The sequence below is a fragment of the Physella acuta genome, unplaced genomic scaffold (assembly GCF_028476545.2).
Source record: "Physella acuta isolate Inbredline_101_S28 unplaced genomic scaffold, ASM2847654v3 ptg000290l, whole genome shotgun sequence".
In the NCBI taxonomy this organism is placed as follows: domain Eukaryota; kingdom Metazoa; phylum Mollusca; class Gastropoda; family Physidae; genus Physella; species Physella acuta.
In genome coordinates, this window is record NW_026731809.1 from 457840 (window position 1) to 479270 (window position 21431).

The following is a 21431-nucleotide window of genomic DNA, read 5'->3' on the forward strand; positions in this document are numbered from 1 at the left end:
AGGGTCATTTATGTGCCAATCAACACTTTTAGACGTCTTTCATAAACTAGAATTATGGATCATTTAATCAATACAAAGACGTCTTTAGTAAACTAGAATTTGGTATCATTTCTGTGCCAATCAACACTTTAAGACGTCTTTCGTAAACATGAATTAGGGATAATGTATGTGCCAATCGACCATTTAAGACGTCTTTGATAAACTAGAATTAGGGATCATTAATGTGCCAATCAACACTTTATGACGTCTTTAGTAAACATGAATTAGGGATCCTTTATGTGCCAATCAACACTTTAGACGTCTTTGATAAACTAGAATTAGGGATATTTATGTGCCAATCAACACTTTAATGCATCTTTGATAAACTAGAATTAGGGATCATTTATGTGCCAATCAACACTTTATAATGTCTTTGATAAACTAGAATAAGCCATCATTTAATCAACACTAAGAGGCCTTTAGTAAACTAGAAATAGGGGGCATTTCTGTGCCAACCACCCTTTAAGACGTTTTTTGTAAACATGAATTAGGGATAATGTATGTGCCAATCAACACTTTTAGACGTCTTTTGTAAACATGAATTAGGGATAATGTATGTGCCAATTAACACTTTAAGACTTCTTTTCTAACATGAATTATGGATAATTTATGTGCCAATCAACACTTTAAGACGTCTTTTGTGAACTAGAATTAGGGGTTATTTCTGTGCCAATGAATACTTTAAGACGTTTTTTGTAAACATGAATTAGGGATCATGTATGTGCCAATCAACACTTTAAGACGTCTTTTATATCCTTAACTAGTGGTCATTCTTGTGCCAATCAATACTTTAAGACGTCTTTGTAAACAAGAATTAGGGGTCATTTATGTGACAATCAACACTTTGAGAAATCATTGGTAGTCTCTAATTTGGGGTCATTATTGTGCCAACTAACACTTTAAGACATAATTAGATAACCTAAGTGAGGAATAATTTATGTGCCAATCAACACTGTGAAGTCATTAGTGAATTAGAATTAAAGGTCACTTATGTGGCAATCAACACTTTAAGATGCCTTTTGTAAATCTTATCTATGGTCAAATAACACAATACCTAACGAATGCAATTCTGAATTTCAATATAGGATAAGTCCATTGAATGGGACACAACTGGGAAAAAATAACCTACATGATTATGCCCCTTTACTCCCTTTAAGAATTGAGAAATATTCAGTTTACACAAACTAGGATTGAATTAATTTTTAGCTGGATGTCTGATTAATATTATATCCTTAATTTTGGACCTAAAAATATTTTCCATTATTGAATGACATGAGCAAAATGTTTCCTAAACTTATTTGACATTAATAAATATGTTCTAAGCTGACGTATCAAATCTTTCTTCTCAACTATACCATTAGAAACAAGTTGACTGTCTATTCACATGTGATAACAGTTCTTTTAAATTGTGTTTTCCACATAGAAGAGTTGAAATTAATGAATGCTTCTCTCCCCTGTTGAGGTTTATAGTTGATGTCTAATATTCATCAAGTACCACTCTCTGGGTTGTCTTACTGCAGTAGCACTCTCTGGGTTGTCTTACTGCAGTAGCAGCCTCTGGGTTGTCTTACTACAGTAGCACTCTCTGGGTTGTCTTACTGCAGTAGCACTCTCTGGGTTGCCTTACTGCAGTAGCACTCTCTGGGTTGTCTTACTGCAGTAGCACTCTCTGGGTTGTCTTACTACAGTAGCACTCTCTGGGTTGTCTTACTGCAGTAGCACTCTCTGGGTTGTCTTACTGTAGATACACTGCAACCTGCTGGAAATAAAATATGTATAAAACATCACAAGTTAAGATAAAATAAATTATAGTATCTCCTGTGACATGAATTGGGTGACTTTTTAATTACTTACTGTCACTGTGCAGCTTGAAATTGTCACCAGTCATGACCTATTCCATCTTATATGATTAAAGTTACATTTCTCAAAATAAACCTCTTGTTTACCTTCAATTTCTCCTTCCCTGTGAGATTCAGTAAATAGACCCCCATGCTTGATATGGTGTCCAGCAGATGGTCTCCCTTGCTCCCTGCAAGATCCTCTCCCTTGCTCACTGCAAGATCCTCTCCCTTGCTCACTGCAAGATCCTCTCCCTTGCTCCCTGCAAGATACTCTCCCTTGCTCCCTACAAGATCCTCTCCCTTGCTCCCTGCAAGATCCTCTCCATTGCTCCCTGCAAGAACCAGTAGATTCTCTCCCATTCTGTAAATTAAAATGTGTACATCTATCAGACTTAACCATCTGCTGTTCATTGAAAATGTGTTAAATTTTAACATGTACAGGGTCAACCAGACATGGGGTCAGGGGACAAAGTAATAAACCAAGATTTATTACTTGCCTGTAACAAATTTTGTTTTTTAAGCTGAAAACAATTTCACAACAATTAAAAACGAGTTAAATTCACTGAGAATACAACATGAAATTGAATATAAAATTGTAATATAACATATTAACCTGTCAAGTAAAAATTAAATGGTCAATATTTGACCTTGGAATGGTCAATAGTTCAACCTTGAAATAGTCACTGTTTGTAAATGCTAAACATATAAATTAACAAAGAATAAAAATGCAAGTTTAAATGACATGTTTTTTACCAGGATTAAAATTTTTAGCTCAATGTTAAGATAATTGCCTAATTTATGTTAGTAAATTTTACACCAAAATGATGGGTAAGTTGACAATAAATATCAATAATAAACTGCAGCCTGCAAAAGACTGCATGTAGTTATGTACACATCTCATATTAACAAAAGTTTGCAAATGTGAAGTGTTGGGAAGCTATGCAAAAGTGTGTGCTCAGTAAATTTAACTTGAGCACAAAAAATGTAACAAAGATTGTAGAATAAATAATTTCAGTAGTAAAATTATTTAATAAATCAGAGATAAAGATTATGCTGTGAGAAAATGGATGAGCAGAAAACTTATAGCTCAAATGTGAATAAAACTTCATAGATTTATAGAATACAACTATTTCAGATTATAATCAAAATAAAGTAAACAAACATTTTATATAGTTAAAAACATTGAAAATTCATTTCTTTCAAAGATAAAGAAATAATAAAGAAGTAAAACATTTATAAATAACAATCTATCAATTCAAAATAAAGCTAAGTTTTAAATTTGCTGAAATAAAAAAATTATAAGAGAAAATATATAGTATTAAGACTAATTTCTCCAAAAAAAAAAAGGCAGAAAACATAGCAAAATTTAAATGAGGAATCTTAAGTGTAAAAAGGGTATTTTATGTATATAGTAAAATTATTGTTAGTAAACATTGGAAATGTTGTTAAGGTATTTAGAATAGTCTATTTGATAAAATAATGTGGAAAAAAAATTGTATTGACATTACAGTTTAAATGAAAGGCTCAAAGTATTTTTTAAGACTAAGAAGGATAAAATACAAACAGAAAAATGAGACATTTTCAACTTATTTATAGGAATAGAAATTTTTTAGTGTAGAAAACATTTGACTCAAAATTAATTTCATATGAACCTCATTGAAAGACAGCATACATGAAAATATAAAATTAGAATTAAATATTCACTAAAAGAAAGATCAAAGAAAGTGTTTATCCAACCTGTTTTGTTTAAGATTTTAGTAGCCTGTAGAATTGTGGATGTAATAGATATAGATCTAGTGAACACAAATGTATGATAGAATAAACAGTAACATTTTAATTTAAGTAAAAAAAAAAGACTTGAAATTAAATGATAAAAACACAAATACTTCTCCATGAATAGGAAAATAAACATAAATAAGCTTATAAGCTTAAAAGACTAAGTTTTCAAGCATATTAAAATAAAGGGAGACGAATTGAATTAGTCCTAATAAGTGTCATATCTTTTATGTTTCTCATAAAAAGTCTAATTTTCTACAACATATTTAGACTGAAATGAAAAAATTTCTGTGTGTATTTATACTTTGCTGAGTCATGGTTATTCTGCTGCTGTCAATAACTGGTTGCTAGCTAAAAGCCTTTAAATAAACGTTTAACTGAAAAGTAAAACCATCTAATTCAGATGTTAGTGTGGAAAAATGTCATTACATTATAAACCACATAAGTCACAAAAAGGGTTGAGGAAATAAGCAGATTTTTTTACACAACAAGCTAAACATAAAAAGCTTAAATAATTCCCTTGTATTACAATAGTTTAAATCAACACTATTCAATAAACATCTGATTTCATATTATAGTTAGAATGGTTTGTTAATGTTACCATTGATTTTAAACCTGTAGAGCACTTAAATATTTTTAATAAGATCATGCAAGATAAAATTTTAGGTAAATTTACCAATTAACATCTTGACTAGCATATAAACAAGCTATCATTAAAAGAATATAGATCTAATCCTGATAAACTTAATTGGCAACTGATTGGATTTTTTATCATACAATGAAAATGTTTTAAAATTAGTTAAAAAACATGAACAATGACAATATTATAATTATAATATGAATGTGTTGATAGATAAATTAAAACAAAATTTTGGGCATCTGAAATAATTATATCCATAGGTCATACAATAATAGATTTGTAGATAACTATATTATTATGTTTTTGCTGCTGCACAGAATAATAGCACAAATCTTAATAAAAGAGGCTGGTATATAAAGTTAAGTCTAATTACTTATTAAAAGTTACATTTAAATAATAAGTAGGGGTGTACAACAACAGTTATGTCTTTAACCATAAATAAGAAATAAATGTTTTTGAAAGCACAGAAAGATAATAAAAAATATAATAAAATCAAATATTTTTCATAGAATGTTAATAGAAAATTAAAAGCAAGAAGTTATATTACAAAAAAAATAATTACTTTGATAAAGGTCAAGATCCCAAGTAGATCTCTAGATCTAGATGAAAACTAAAATAGTATAGGCCCTATAGTATAGAATATTATTTTATCTAGGCCTAATAATATATATTTAATTATATTTATATAGTTTTTTTAGTATAGACTCTAGTATCAGATTTATTATTTAATGTAGGTCTAAGTCTAGGCCTATAAAAAAATGGGCATATAAGACCTAAAAGTCCATATGCAATGATATAGGCTATAATAAATATTAATAAATATTAATAAATAACTATAACTAGTATATAGTACTATATAGTGACGTATAGATCTAGTACTAAAATATAGTGACATTATAGTCTCTAATACTATGTTCTACATTAATTTATATGTATTTAATTTATATAATATATGTATAAGTTATACTATAACCATTATATATAAGAAAGAGGAAAATAAACAATAGATTTAGATTTAATTAGACTAATTCAGTAATTCTATATCATATTAATGTATACGAGAATGACTCTACAAAACTTATCTTAGCAGCAGTCACTGACGTCTGTTGAAGATCTATATCAACCGTCTGGCTGTCTTGTCTCTTGGGTGCGCGCTAAAAGTTGATAGGCCTACTTCTGTTTCTACACACAACATGTTTATGTTTATATTTTTTAATTGATGAGTGGTCACCTGTTTGAACCAATCACAATTTAGTATAACAAGATTGTCTGTTGGCTTTAAATAGAACACGCAAACGAGTTAGGACCTTGACCCTCGTGTATTTAATTCAATGATGTACAGACACAATGTTCGCCAGTGTTTATAAATGATTGCATCACCATCACGGTCTAAAATGGTCTGATTTATTTTAGCTTGTCTTGTGTGCAAGCGTTTTAAGTCTGTGTAGGAGCAGTGTTTCTTCCAGACTTTTTTCTCCGGGGGGGGGGCACTTGAAATTTTTGGGGGGAGGGGGGGGCGGTAGACTTTCTTCGGGGGGGGGGGGCCGACACTGTTAAAAGTATATATTTTCTATATAAATTATATAAATTTCATTTCGTTCGGGGGGGGGGGGAGGCGGTAAAAGAGATGCCTGGAAGAAACTCTGTGTAGGAGTTGTCTATAGATATCGCCAAAGTTGTTTGACTCTTCCCACACACACATCACACAGCTTCGCAAAGAGTCCGACCCTGTCCACAAATTCACAGCACTATTTAACCACCCCCTCCCCATATTTCTATATAAATTTTTTTTAAAAGTATGCCAAAAGAGCATCTCCCGTGTTTTTCTTTAGGGGAGGTAACTAAGCTAGGTAAAGTTTGACAATAATATTGAGTTGTTTTTCTTTGAAGAAGAAAAATTTACTGATACAGGTAGGGTGGGTCGTCCATAAATGACGTCACACTCGTAGCGGGGAGGGGGGTCCGTAATTTTGTGACGGTGTGCGATGAGGAGGGGGGGGGGGGCATGTTCATAATGGTGTGACATCACACTTTCGCATTGCAAAAAGCAATGTTAGAAAACGAATTTGAGCCGTAATTTTGCGTTTTAGAAAACTGATTTAATAAATTATAATAGGAATTGATTAAAATACTCTAAGTTGACAGAGTTTTTGGAAAAACATCGATGTTTTAAGAAAAATTCAAAGACAACTTTTAGGGGGGGGTAGGTTGTAGGCTGAGGTGTGACGTCATTTTAGGGGCGTCTGGCTTTTTGTGACGATGTGTGACGGAGGGGAGTGGGGAAGTAAAAATCGTCAAAAAAACCATGACGTCATTTAATGATGACCCCTAGTGTAATCTAGCTGACGTTAGTAACGGTGTGCTGAAAGGGAGAGGTCTTATTTATGTCATGGTGTACTGAGTTTGGGTGGGGGTCTTATTTATGTCATGGTGTACTGAGTTTGGGTGGGGGTCTGACTGATGTCATGGTGTACTGAGTTTGGGTGGGGGTCTTATATATGTCACGGTGTACTGAGTTTGGGTGGGGGTCTTATATATGTCACGGTGTACTGAGTTTGGGTGGGGGTCTGACTGATGTCATGGTGTACTGAGTTTGGGTGGGGGTCTTATATATGTCACGGTGTACTGAGTTTGGGTGGGGGTCTGACTGATGTCATGGTGTACTGAGTTTGGGTGGGGGTCTTATTTATGTCATGGTGTACTGAGTTTGGGTGGGGGTCTGACTGATGTCACGGTGTACTGAGTTTGGGTGGGGAAAAAGGAAAATGTATGTGTGATGAATTACAAACATAAACAATACAATGTTAGAACTTTTTGTTTTATCTTTAGTAAATAACATATTGAGCTAAATAAACAAGATCATTTTTTTAATTCATATCTGAAAATAAGATAGCATTGATTCTACAATTGATGTCTTAAGTAAAATGTTGAGCTATAAGTAATAATATTCTTAAATTGCTTTTAGCTTTTTGAGTTAATTTTTTAATTGTAATTCTTTTATATCATAATTATAACTTATACATTTTTTTGCCATTAAATTATCTTCTTTAATTCAATGAGAGTAACAGTGACCTGATTGGTGATATACATTTGTTTTTAGCTGTTTGTGAGGAGGAGGGGGTGGGGGATTGCAATAAAAAGCAAGAACTTGTAACTTTTAATAAATAAATGGAAATACATTAAGAAAAGTTACCAAGCTACTATTTTTTAATATCTTTTTAATACCTTCTTGGTGAAATTTTAAAATTTTTGCCTAAGTCCACTCTTCAAACTATGTTAGATATTAATAAAATTCCATCGACTACTGTTTTTATCAAACCAACTATCTTATATAGATAAACATATATTCTAATATAATGTAAACATAACTAGCCGAAAATCTAAATATTGTATATCAAGCACTTACATGCCAACCATCATTAATGAATGTGTACATTCTAATATGACAATCAATCTCCTTTCTTGGGCCTATAGCCATTTACAGGATACACAAAATCACACTGTAGAATTGGGATGGGACCACTACATTGAGTGTGGACCTGGGACCACTGCCTAGGACCACTGCACTGAGTGAGGACCTGGGACCACTGCACTGAGTGAGGACCTGGGACCACTGCACTGAGTGAGGACCTGGGACCACTGCACTGAGGACCTGGGACCACTGCACTGAGTGTGGACCTGGGACCACTGCATTGAGTGTGGACCTGGGACCACTGCATTGAGTGTGGACCTGGGACCACTGCACTGAGGACCTGGGACCACTGCACTGAGTGTGGACCTGGGACCACTGCACTGAGTGTGGACCTGGGACCACTGCACTGAGTGTGGACCTGGGACCACTGCACTGAGTGTGGACCTGGGACCACTGCACTGAGTGAGGACCTGGGACCACTGCACTGAGTGAGGACCTGGGACCACTGCACTGAGTGTGGACCTGGGACCACTGCACTGAGTGTGGACCTGGGACCACTGCACTGAGTGTGGACCTGGGACCACTGCATTGAGTGTGGACCTGGGACCACTGCACTGAGGACCTGGGACCACTGCACTGAGTGTGGACCTGGGACCACTGCACTGAGTGTGGACCTGGGACCACTGCACTGAGTGTGGACCTGGGACCACTGCACTGAGTGTGGACCTGGGACCACTACATTGAGTGTGGACCTGGGACCACTACATTGAGTGTGGACCTGGGACCACTGCACTGAGTGTGGACCTGGGACCACTGCACTGAGTGTGGACCTGGGACCACTGCACTGAGGACCTGGGACCACTGCACTGAGTGAGGACCTGGGACCACTGCACTGAGTGTGGACCTGGGACCACTGCACTGAGTGTGGACCTGGGACCACTGCACTGAGGACCTGGGACCACTGCACTGAGGACCTGGGACCACTGCACTGAGGACCTGGGACCACTGCACTGAGTGTGGACCTGGGACCACTGCAGTGTGGACCTTGGACCACTGCACTGAGGACCTGGGACCACTGCACTGAGTGTGGACCTGGGACCACTGCACTGAGTGTGGACCTGGGACCACTGCACTGAGTGTGGACCTGGGACCACTACATTGAGTGTGGACCTGGGACCACTGCACTGAGTGTGGACCTGGGACCACTGCACTGAGTGAGGATCTGGGACCACTGCACTGAGGACCTGGGACCACTGCACTGAGTGTGGACCTGGGACCACTGCACTGAGTGTGGACCTGGGACCACTGCACTGAGTGAGGATCTGGGACCACTGCACTGAGGACCTGGGACCACTGCACTGAGTGTGGACCTGGGACCACTGCAGTGTGGACCTTGGACCACTGCACTGAGGACCTGGGACCACTGCACTGAGTGTGGACCTGGGACCACTGCACTGAGTGTGGACCTGGGACCACTGCACTGAGTGTGGACCTGGGACCACTGCACTGAGTGTGGACCTGGGACCACTGCACTGAGGACCTGGGACCACTGCACTGAGGACCTGGGACCACTGCACTGAGTGTGGACCTGGGACCACTGCACTGAGGACCTGGGACCACTGCACTGAGGACCTGGGACCACTGCACTGAGTGTGGACCTGGGACCACTGCAGTGTGGACCTTGGACCACTGCACTGAGGACCTGGGACCACTGCACTGAGGACCTGGGACCACTGCACTGAGGACCTGGGACCACTGCACTGAGGACCTGGGACCACTGCACTGAGTGTGGACCTGGGACCACTGCACTGAGGACCTGGGACCACTGCACTGAGGACCTGGGACCACTGCACTGAGTGTGGACCTGGGACCACTGCAGTGTGGACCTTGGACCACTGCACTGAGGACCTGGGACCACTGCACTGAGGACCTGGGACCACTGCACTGAGGACCTGGGACCACTGCACTGAGTGTGGACCTGGGACCACTGCACTGAGTGTGGACCTGGGACCACTGCAGTGTGGACCTGGGACCACTGCACTGAGGACCTGGGACCACTGCACTGAGGACCTGGGACCACTGCACTGAGGACCTGGGACCACTGCACTGAGTGTGGACCTGGGACCACTGCACTGAGTGTGGACCTTGGACCACTGCACTGAGGACCTGGGACCACTGCACTGAGGACCTTGGACCACTGCACTGAGGACCTGGGACCACTGCACTGAGGACCTGGGACCACTGCACTGAGTGTGGACCTGGGACCACTGCACTGAGGACCTGGGACCACTGCACTGAGTGTGGACCTGGGACCACTGCACTGAGTGTGGACCTGGGACCACTGCACTGAGGACCTGGGACCACTGCACTGAGGACCTGGGACCACTGCACTGAGTGTGGACCTGGGACCACTGCAGTGTGGACCTTGGACCACTGCACTGAGGACCTGGGACCACTGCACTGAGTGTGGACCTGGGACCACTGCACTGAGTGTGGACCTGGGACCACTGCACTGAGTGTGGACCTGGGACCACTGCACTGAGTGTGGACCTGGGACCACTGCACTGAGTGTGGACCTGGGACCACTGCATTGAGTGTGGACCTGGGACCACTGCACTGAGTGTGGACCTGGGACCACTGCACTGAGTGTGGACCTGGGACCACTGCAGTGTGGACCTGGGACCACTGCACTGAGTGTGGACCTGGGACCACTGCAGTGTGGACCTGGGACCACTGCACTGAGTGTGGACCTGGGACCACTGCAGTGTGGACCTGGGACCACTGCACTGAGTGTGGACCTGGGACCACTGCACTGAGTGTGGACCTGGGACCACTGCACTGAGTGTGGACCTGGGACCACTGCACTGAGTGAGGACCTGGGACCACTGCACTGGGATTATATCATCCTTGCAGCATTTGACAATTTCAGCATGTTTTTGTTTTTTGCCTAATTGGCCTACCACCATTGTTTTTAAATGCATGCTAATAAGTGCTCGCCATTTAGAGACCATTGAAATACAAAGCATTAGCCAGATAAATTATTTATTTTAAAAAATATTAATAGAGAAATTTTGGTTTCTCTATTTTCCCAGCACTTTTAAACCAAACTGACCAGACTTTAAATTTATGCAGCAAAATGGACAGTCAATAGTAATATTTAACGCAAACAATCTGATTTTGCTTACTTATCTCAAAGCAACAAGATAAATGTGTGTTTATTGTAAAAATCACTTGAACATAAATGTAGATATTAAAAATTTCATAAAAAATTTAATACACAAAATGTACAAATTGGCTGAAATAATTTACAGAATGCAGGTGATGGTTCTGCATGTACAGCTAGTTTGCTACCAGTTGCAATGTGACTCTTCATTTCTCTAGTAATGGTGGTGGTGATTTTGGTTATTTGGTGCTGTTTCAAAGTACATGAAATCCTGTAAAAAAATAGTTTTAAAAAATAAGAAAACAAAAATAATTTTGATTAGATGAAACATAGATTTTATATTTATATAAAGGCAGCATTTTTGTTTTACTACTTATTAACAACTTCTTTTAAATTAAGAAAAAAAATGTTAATACCAATAATTAAAAATTAATTCTTTTAAAAATAAATATTTTGTAAAATGTTTTTTAAATAAACTCTAAAAGATACATTACTTTTTATCTTTTTGATATCAAATCCTCTGTTGCTGCTTTTTTTTTTAAAGTGCCAAACTTTTAAAAAAAACAGTTACAGTAAAAACAATAATAAATAAAAATGTTTAAGGCTTACAATGAGAAAAACGCATGCCATTAAGGTAGCTTTCAGTTTTACATCCAGATCCTTAGGGACTGAAAATAAAATTAAAACATTAAATAAGGAAATTAATTTGTCACCATTTCCATATGTTCTTCTAAATAAGGAGTTGGCAGTTATCTTCCTTCTTATATCTATTGATACAGTCTGCTGTTATTTCAACAATATGGACAAAACAACGGATGAACACAATCAAGCCACTGGCTAGAGGAAAGTAATATTTACCAAATCTGTAATCATTAACCTTCCATTATACTGATAATCATTTAATTTTGAATAAAATTTATTTCTTTTCTATTCACTTATTTTTACTAATGAGTTCATGTTTTAATGCAATAACTTCTGCAGTATATTTAACTTACATGACACCCCAAAGTTATCAGCATCAGTAAAATACTCTTGCAAAAAACCTGACCATTGTTTAGTGATGTTAGCTACAACAGTTTCACTTCCCATTGGGCGTACCTGGAAACATTTTGTTTTTCAATTTTTAATCAGTGAGATAATGCCATTAAATTTAGTCTTAGCTTAAGTGTAAGAAAATTATTTTATTTAAAAATCAACATATTCAGTTCATATTGAACAAGACAAAAAACCAGAAATCATTCAACACTTTAAAAAAAAATAAAGTCAATGCTTGTTTTTTATTAAAGAAACTTACTGGAAATTCTACATCAGTGTTGCATGCAGTACATGGACAACAAGGTCCCCAAATTTCAAACTTCGGATCTTTATCTTGGTCCAGAATGGTGTAGTGGGGCTTCCAAAATGAACAGCTAAATTGAAAAAGAAAAATATTTATTTAATAAAGTTTATTAACACTATAATCAACTCAGAGATATTTATACTTAACATATCTCTAATTATAAATTATTAAACATCACTCTTACAGATTCCTCTTTAGACCTAGCGATCAGTTGGACAGATCAAGTGGAGTTCATATGTTTGTTGACCTTGGCGTATGAAGGATAGTGTGGTCAGCACTATGCTCAGCCACCTTTATTTTCACTGACATGAATTAGGTACTCATCAGAGCAAGGTGGACTCAGACTCAGGGATTTTCTACTGACTTGAACCCAGATTTGAACTCTAGACATTTGGATTAGCAGTCTAGCACTTTACTACCAGGCCATGTGGTAATCTATCGTTTTGGGTACGTAAAATCGCCCGCGGCTATTAATGTACGAAAATGTTACCTCCTTATCAAGGCTGTAATAGAAGTATATAGTATATTGTGATATGTTTGTGTCAAATATTATAGATAAATGAATAATAAACCTAAATCAATGGCTAAATATATCAATATAGGCCAGAAATTAACTTTAAACAGCAGTGTCTGCAAGCAAGATTTGCTATTTAAACAGCAGCCATTTGTAAAATAGAGTGACTTCTGCCTGAATCTCGCGCTATAAGTCTATAAAAATAAAACTTTAACAAGATGGCTGCTAGAGTAAATGAGCATGGTTGCATCTGTTGGAAACATTGCTGGTGTTCATTTACTACTGAAAAGTTTTAATTCAATTGAATAAAAACAGGTACATAAATGAAACAAGGAAACATTTTTGTATTTTTCAAAACATAAATCCTCCTCAAAATGTGAAAGAATTATTAAAATTTAAGGAGTCACCTGGTTTTCACATTACAAGTTGCGGGTGATTTTACGTACCCAAAACGATAGATTACCGGCCATGTCATCCAATAACCATCACTCTTGGCTGGTTCTTTTTTTTTTTTTTTTTTTTTGCTAATCTCAATACTTATTTTCAGGCAAATATTTTAAAGTTCTGGCATCAACCACTTTTAAAATCCTGATGATTGAAGAATATTCTCAGAACTTACGCTTGTCTGACGTAGCCTAGTTGAGTGCCATCCTTGGCATAAACACTGACTTCATCTTGAAAACACCTGAAGGCAGCACACCAGTTGCACCCACCACAACACTTAAATGGTCTTTTCAATGAGAAGATTTTCTACAATAACAAAATATTGATGGAATTATTTTCTATTGAAAAATATTGCTTGAATTGTTCTCTACAAAAAAATATTTCTTAAATTATTCTTCACATAATAATATTGCTTGAATTATTCTCTGTAAAAAAAATATTGCTTGAATTATTTTCTATTGAAAAATATTGCTTGAATTATTCTCTACAAAAAATATTTCTTGAATTATTCTTCACATAATAATATTGCTCGAATTATTTTTAACAAAAAGAAATATTGCTTGAATTATTTTCTACAATAAAAATAGTGCTTGAATTATTTTCTATATTATTTTTAGAACTCATGCTATTTAAAAATCTAAACAATTAAATTCTTGTTTTATACAACCAATATTGTGAACAATGAATACTTATAACTGTACATTTATAAGTTTATTAAACTGTCACTGAAATAGTGGGTGTAAATTTTCTTTTGGTTTGCTAAGTGACTAAGAAAACACTTCACTCTGATCTAGGTCAACCACTTAATAAAATAGCACACCACTACATCTTCTGTAAACCCATTGTCTGTTCCCCTTCTCTCTTTCACACACTCTCCAGATACTTTAAAATGTATTTTCCAAAAACAAATTTGAAGCAAGTACTAATATGTCTATTTATACAAGCTGTCATGTATATTTACAAATGAAAGATGTGTTTATGGTGTTTTCATTATTTTCTTATCTACATAAAATCTCCAGTATTTAATACCTCTCAACAAGTGTGAGAATAATTTAAAAAGCACTAAGCTGTATAATTTATGTGGGTAAATACAAATATTTCTAGTTATATAAACTGTAGCTAACAAAATATTCCTAAAAGCTGTAGCTAACAAAATATTCCTACAAACTGTAGCTAACAAAATATCCATATAAGCTGTAGCTAACAAAATATTCCTACAAGCTGTAGCTAACAAAATATTCCTACTTCTTTTAAGTTGTTTTCCACATGAATTTTAAATCCTCGATTGGGCCCACAGCACTGGCGAGCACAAGCATTGGATTCTGGAAAAATGTTTAGAATTTAACTTTGTTTTATTACATTATCATGTAAAAAAATGTTTAGAATTTAACTTTGTTTTATTACAGTATCATGTAAAAAAATGTTTAGAATTTAACATTGTTTTAATACATCATCATGTAAAAAAAATGTCTAGAAGCAGCATCAAATCAATTGATTAATTATATATATATATATATATATATATATATATATATATATATATATATATATATATATATATATATATATATATATATATATATATATATATATACATATAGTGATAGGTATGTAAAGCCTGTATATTTTAATTTATGTAAACATTTCTTCCTAGTTTTAGTAGGCCTACTACTTTCAATTTTAAGCCTCGAGATATTAGCCCTCTAGCGACTACTTATCAGCTAACAAGATGTACAAACTGCTCACTTTCAAAAGCATAGTAACACTGTTGGCCCTGGTTGTTGAAGATTTTGTATTTGTTGCTGCATTCCCAGTTGGTGACCACTGCCAAGAAAATAGCAAACAAACATTTACATGACAACAAATATTGACAATAAGTTTACAGTCAGTGGGATGGCATGTTTGGACAGTAGAACATGCATCTGGTAACCCACAAGTCTGGTCTCAAGTCCACCCAGCTCTGTTTGGTGCCTGACTCATGTAGGTAATGCAGCTGGGCATAGAACTGACCACAATAACCCTGCATTTGCTGAGGTCACAGAAACAGGTGAACTACTTCGTCTGCCCTATTGACCACCAGGTCTGAAATTGTGATTTTACTTTCTAATGTGTACATTAAGTGGACAGTATAAATCGGTTGGAAGTAGGCTCTAGATATATTTTTTGGAAAAAGAACTGCTGAAAATTTTTGCCTGACAGCCATTACACTTGGTAAAGCTTCAATATATATACGAGCCGACCCGCAGCGTATCATACGCCGCTATTTAGTTGTTTTATTTTCTACTTTTCAGTAATTCATAATTTGTGAATTCGAAAGTACCAATGCTGCCACTGAAAATATTTGCTTTAAAACACTATCAGTAGCTCGTTAAGGGTGATAACCCCCCCCCCTTTCCCCCAACCCTTACCCCCCCCCCCCTCGTGAAAGCAGCCTCCTCTTAGTTACCTCCCCTAAGTTTAAAATCGTTTCAAACTGAATTATTAGCCTCTAATAGCTGTCACTAGACCCGGCTCTACGATTGTAAACATTTAGCGTGAACCACAGCCCACCAGACCATGTGGGGTGGGGTGGTAGGGATATGCATAGAGAGGAAGAGAGGGGGCTGCTAGGCGCGCTTACAGCTTGGTGTTTTCTATGGTCTCCAAGAAGAGAATTATATATATATAGATATATAGCACTAAAATCAACAGAGGAAAAGAAAATGAACTAATTTCAGATGAGTCAAGACCACAATGGCGTGGAAGTGAAACCTTCCCACCTTACCTTCCATCAAATGGACTTCCTGTTTGATGAGCACCTGGTCAAGTTGGGTCAAATATTCCAGACCTTTTGGACAGTTAGGAACAGGTTCAACAGGGGGCATCCAAACCACTGATTAAAAAAAAATTTCTCAAAATATTTTTGTACAATAATTACATTTTGCTCGCAACACAAAATTAAGTGGACTTATAAGTGATCCTTAATTTTTAATTTTCTTTAAAAAAAACAAACTAGATCTAGCTACAGGGTAAGATTAACAGTTTATCTCTCTAGTTAAGGATTTTAAAATAATTTCTAAGCACAAGATAATATAATGTTAAAAATCATTTATTCAACATATTGAATTCAAGATAAATACATAGATTTTTGTTTCATTTAAAAAGAGATTTCATACAAAAATTAATCTGTATAGATTTGAAACATCTTGAGCTGCTTATGTCTGTGTGTGTGGTTTTATATTTACACATTTTTGGCTACATTCCATAAAAGTATCACCTTATGTGCCCTCGTTCAAAGGTAACTGATATTTACCATTTGTCAGTGCTAAAAATAATGTCACTTTAAATGACCTCAGGGATCTCTTTCCCCCCCCCCCCCTTCCCGACCTAGTATAAGATTTCCCTACAAGTTAACCAGTCACTATCTAATGGCGTGTTAACTAGATAAGAAATGATTTTTAAAAACAATCTGATTAAAATGCGACCTTGTAAATAACGATTTTCATTACATTGTCTAGCTGATGATTAATAGTCATTTAGACATTTAATAAACAATATAGAAAAATATAAGTTTTTTTTTTTAACTTAGTTGTAAGAAAAAAGAAATGGTTGTATTTGACAGGTAAGCTTCAAGACATAATTACCTGGCTGTTGTCCATATCCAGGTGGATACTGACCAGGGGCGAACCCAGGCTGCCCTGGGGGTGGATATCCGGGTTGGCCTGGGGGTGGATACCCGGGCTGCCCTGGGGGTGGATAATATCCAGGTTGTCCGTATGGTGGTTGGCCTGGGGGAGGGGCGTAGCCAGGTTTCATGGGTTGCAGGTTGACGCCGGGTTGGTCAGTGACTGGGTGGGACATGTTGCTAGAGAGAGAAACAGTCGGGTTTTAGTCACAAAGTTCTAATTGTTTGTTATGTTTTGTGTTTACTTTTATCTATCAAGTGCTCTTTACCATTGCTTCTTGTAAAACACTGGGGACTTAGTGTGGGAGGTGGTGGGGCAAAAATTCCATCTTCACGCCCCCCCCCCCCACCAACCCTGAATTTAAAAAGCCACACTGACACATATTAGATTTATACACCAAATTATTATTATCCACGAAATACAGTCAAACCCGTCCGTATCATACATTATTGGTAACAGTCCTGCCAATACTTTCTTCTCCGCTTTAAAACTTTGTAAGTGGCTATAATAATGCTTTATAAATTAACAGGTGTTTAAAAATTCATATTAAATGCTCTCTCCTTATCCACAGGCGGCTCTGGAGAGTGAGGTGACACGCCATGTCACGTGATAATCCCACACACACTAGACAAGGTTAGTCCGCGATAATCCCACACAAACTAAAGAAGGTTAGTCAGTGATAATCCCAAAACACACACACACACTACACAAGATTAGTTGGTGATAATCACACACACTCACACACAAAACACTAGACAATATTTGTCAGTAATAATTCCCCCCCCCCCCCCACACACACACACAATAACACCACTGACAATATTAGTGATAATCATCCACCCACCCACCCCCACACACACCACTAGACAATATTAGTCAGTGATAATCACACACACACAGACACACACAGACACACACAATGACACCAACAGACCTCACATAGTACATACAACCCACTCTACATGTTAGCTGGTGAAGCTGAGATAAACACTGTAGATAACCGTCATGGGTGGTCCGTGCATATGTTACATAACATAAGGTGGGTAGGGGTGGGTTATCATTGTTGGATGGGTGGAAGTAGTAAACAGCAATATTTCTTTATAATAATTTTACCTGCTTTTATTTAGTTCGCAACGTCTCATTGTTCTTTTGTTCGTTTGTTCGTTTGTTCGTTTGTTCGTTTGTTTGTTTGTTCGTTTGTTCGTTTGTTTGTTTGTTCGTTTGTTCGTTTGTTTGTTCGTTCGTTCGTTCGTTCGTTTGTTTGTTTGTTTGTTCGTTTGTTTGTTTGTTTGTTTGTTTGTTCGTTTGTTCGTTTGTTTGTTTGTTTGTTTGTTTGTTTGTTTGTTTGTTTGTTTGTTTGTTTGTTTGTTTGTTTGTTTGTTTGTTTGTTTGTTTGTTTGTTTGTTTGTTTGTTTGTTTGTTTGACTCACTTCTAATGCAGCTATTTCATTCATACTTTCTAGATATGTTACACTTCAATGACAATACAAGTGTGTTTTTTATTATTTAATTAGTTAGTTAGTCATCAAAAATTAATTGAACTGTTTCGAAACTAAGAGGAGATAACAAAATTAAATCACACGATAGATTCCTATATTCAATAACAGAAGGGGAGGTTACAAGCTAGATTCGTTACCCTAACCGTCTAGTAAGCTGTGGTCTACGAGAATGTTTACATTCGCAAGCTATTTTCAAACGTTTTTAAGCTATTTGAAACTAAGGGGAGGTAACAAGATTAAGACCTTGCTATCGTCTGTAAAATATGGTCACGGACGGCTGCTTTCACGTGGCGGATATTCATCTTTCATATATCGCGAACTACTGGTGGTGTGTTAAAGCAAATATTTTTAATCGTGTCATAAATTAGGAATCACCCAAAATTAGAAAATTAGAAAAAGCAAAAAAGCTATTAAATGCACTGAAAATAAAAAATAAAACTAATTTGCTTTCTTTAATAAAAGCTTTGATAGCTCATGAGATCCTTTACATATTTTAGCGACAAAAGCGACAAGCCGCGTAACATTAGTTTCTAGGTATTACGTGAACAGAGTAGGTAAAACTTCTGTAATGGCATATTTCAGCTCTAGCTTCTAACCTATATTTAAAACTTCTGTAATGGCATATTTCAGCTCTAGCTTCTAACCTATATTTAAAACTTCTGTAATGGCATATTTCAGCTCTAGCTTCTAACCTATATTTTAACCTATATTTTAACCTATATTTTAACCTATATTTTAACCTATGTTTAACGTCTCTATACTCTAGGAGTGCCGTCCATAGATGACGTCACATTCCTAGGATGGATGCCTTGCTGACTTTTTGTGACGGGTATGTGGGTGGGGGAGGGGGGGCAGAATGTCTACCGCTACAATATTGCATTTTAAAATGTAATTTTTGAAACTTAACTTAACAGTTTTATATTTGTTCACATATTTTTTTACTGTAGCGAAAAATCAAGCAAAAATAGATAAACAACAAATAGCAATGTGTTTTGGTAGAGGGAGGCTGAATTGTAATCTTATTTTAGAGGGGGGGGGGGGGCTTTTTGTGACGATATGTGAGATGGTGGGTATGGAGGTAATAAATCTACCTACAAAGAATGTTGTATTTATGGACAGCTTTCATGGTCTTGGATGACTTATCTAGGCTACAATGTAAAGTTTATCTCTCTTTATCTGTCTATGGCGAACACGATGTTTGTCGTTGTAAGATAGGCAGACGCTTTCAGCAATTTCAGCAAGAGACTATAGCCTAGTACAACTCAAGATCGTGTTGTAGCGAGAGAAAAACACAGCTGACGAGATGTCTGTCAGTTACCAGCAAGTTGTGTAGGGCTGAATTAGCACACACTGTCATCTTTACAAAATGTTTGTTTATTGATTGGCAGCTTTTAAATAAATGAAATGACGCTATCTCTAAATGGTGTGTGTTGGAGTTGTCGGCGTGATGGAATGGTGAGGGTCTGCCGCCCTTATATTTTAGCATATAATAAAAGGCACGTAGGTCAATAATATAGGTCAGTGGCGTCGCTAGGTCGGGTGGCACCCGGGGTGGCTATTCTTGGTGTCACCCCTCCCCCCCCCCCCAACGCAGGAAAATAACGTATATATATATATATATATATATATATATATATATATATATATATATATATATATATATATATATATATATATACACACATATTATATTAATCCACCTAATAATTCAAGTGAAAAAAAAGCATTCGTTTGATAGTAAATTATTATATATCGTGTCATCCAAACCCCGGTCATCGATTGAAAATATTCAACATATTTTTATTCTTCTGTATAATTTGCAGTTGGTGTCGTCGTCCCCATTCTCCCCCCCCCCCCCCCCCCCCCCCCGGGTGATAGCTTTAAAGTTTTTAAAGTAAAGATGTTCATCTATAAACAGTTAATACGGCTGGTTATAACATTATTTTCTATATAGATAGCAGGTTTGTGTCATGGTCTCCCCCCCCCTCCCACCTTGTCGGGTTCGTTATTTGTACTTAAATACTTCTTAAACTCTAATTAATCATTCATTAAACTGGCAAAAAGCATTTCTTCTATATATTTTATTCTTTTTTGTCTTGGTGTCACCCCCCCCCCCCGAAATGGTGTCACCCGCTGCACCCCCACTTCGCGACGCCTCTGATATAGTCCAATAGCCTATTAGGGGTGGTTGATGTTATATTAGGCAATGGGTTTATAACACAAGCCTATATTTGAGTGTTCTATTACATTTCTATGTGCACGACCCCCAGACTTAAGCCCCAACCAGAGAAACAAACGGGGGGGGGGGGGTGAAGTCAGTGAGATTAAACCAAGCAAGTATTTCAGTCTCTATTAAGTATCCAGTAACACCCTGGTCTATAGGCTACTTGTATAGTCATAGGGTTGGATCAACTGAGTTTAGGTATAGACTACAACTAATACAAACTTTTTCCTATTTTAAAAGGTTACTTGTGAATTTATAATACATTTATATAAGATTATATTTTATATTTTTAAATCTTAATAATCAGTCATTAAATAACCTATTAAACTTTTTTATTTTTAAACATACTCAGGCCTACAGCGTGTATTTTATGCCCACTATAGGCCCATATAATACTAATATATTTTTTATAATTAAAATAAAGCATAAAGACTCCACATTACCTGATCTTGTGTTTTCAAAGGGTAATCGTCTAAATAAAAGCAGATGAATCCAACCACACGTGATACCCTAATCAATACACAACAACGCTAAGCCACGGCTGTTCGATCAAATGTATAAGGCGACCCGTGTAAAAGTGGTCGCTCGGCGCAAACAAATAGTGAGTGGCGTAGCAACCACCACACACACACACACACACACACACACTGGCGGCCCCGGCCCAGTGCTGGCTGCTTTATAGGAAGGGTCACTGAATTGTGAAATATCCCTCGAGTTAAATTAGGCCGGGGTTTTCTGGATTATTTTTAGCCCGTGTCTTAAAATATTTTTTTCTAATCTCCTAACTGTGGTCTTAATTTACGTCATCGCTGTTGAAAGGAGCGATAACGGAACTTAACAGCGACACTACTTGTGCTACGTAGGGGACATTTTTT

General features: G+C 37.0%; 2 protein-coding genes across 2 annotated transcripts; both read right to left on the reverse strand.

Annotated features, from left to right (window-relative positions):
- Positions 1-7194: 7194 nt before the first annotated feature.
- LOC131939701 (mucin-5AC-like) lies at positions 7195-10674 on the reverse strand. Its single transcript, XM_059298162.1, has 3 exons — positions 8487-10674; positions 8049-8443; positions 7195-7835 (listed from the first exon to the last, which is right to left on the reverse strand). The coding sequence occupies exons 1-3, from the start codon at positions 10672-10674 to the stop codon at positions 7746-7748; spliced, it is 2673 nt and encodes an 890-aa protein (XP_059154145.1). The 3' UTR covers positions 7195-7745.
- A 206-nt stretch (positions 10675-10880) lies between these two features.
- On the reverse strand, positions 10881-21239 carry LOC131939712 (phospholipid scramblase 2). Its single transcript, XM_059298179.1, has 10 exons — positions 21000-21239; positions 16792-17012; positions 15933-16040; positions 14915-14992; positions 14414-14490; positions 13344-13474; positions 12166-12280; positions 11867-11969; positions 11481-11539; positions 10881-11142 (listed from the first exon to the last, which is right to left on the reverse strand). Exons 2-10 carry the CDS (start codon positions 17006-17008, stop codon positions 11086-11088), a joined length of 945 nt encoding a protein of 314 aa, XP_059154162.1. The 5' UTR covers positions 17009-17012; positions 21000-21239; the 3' UTR covers positions 10881-11085.
- Positions 21240-21431: the final 192 nt, after the last annotated feature.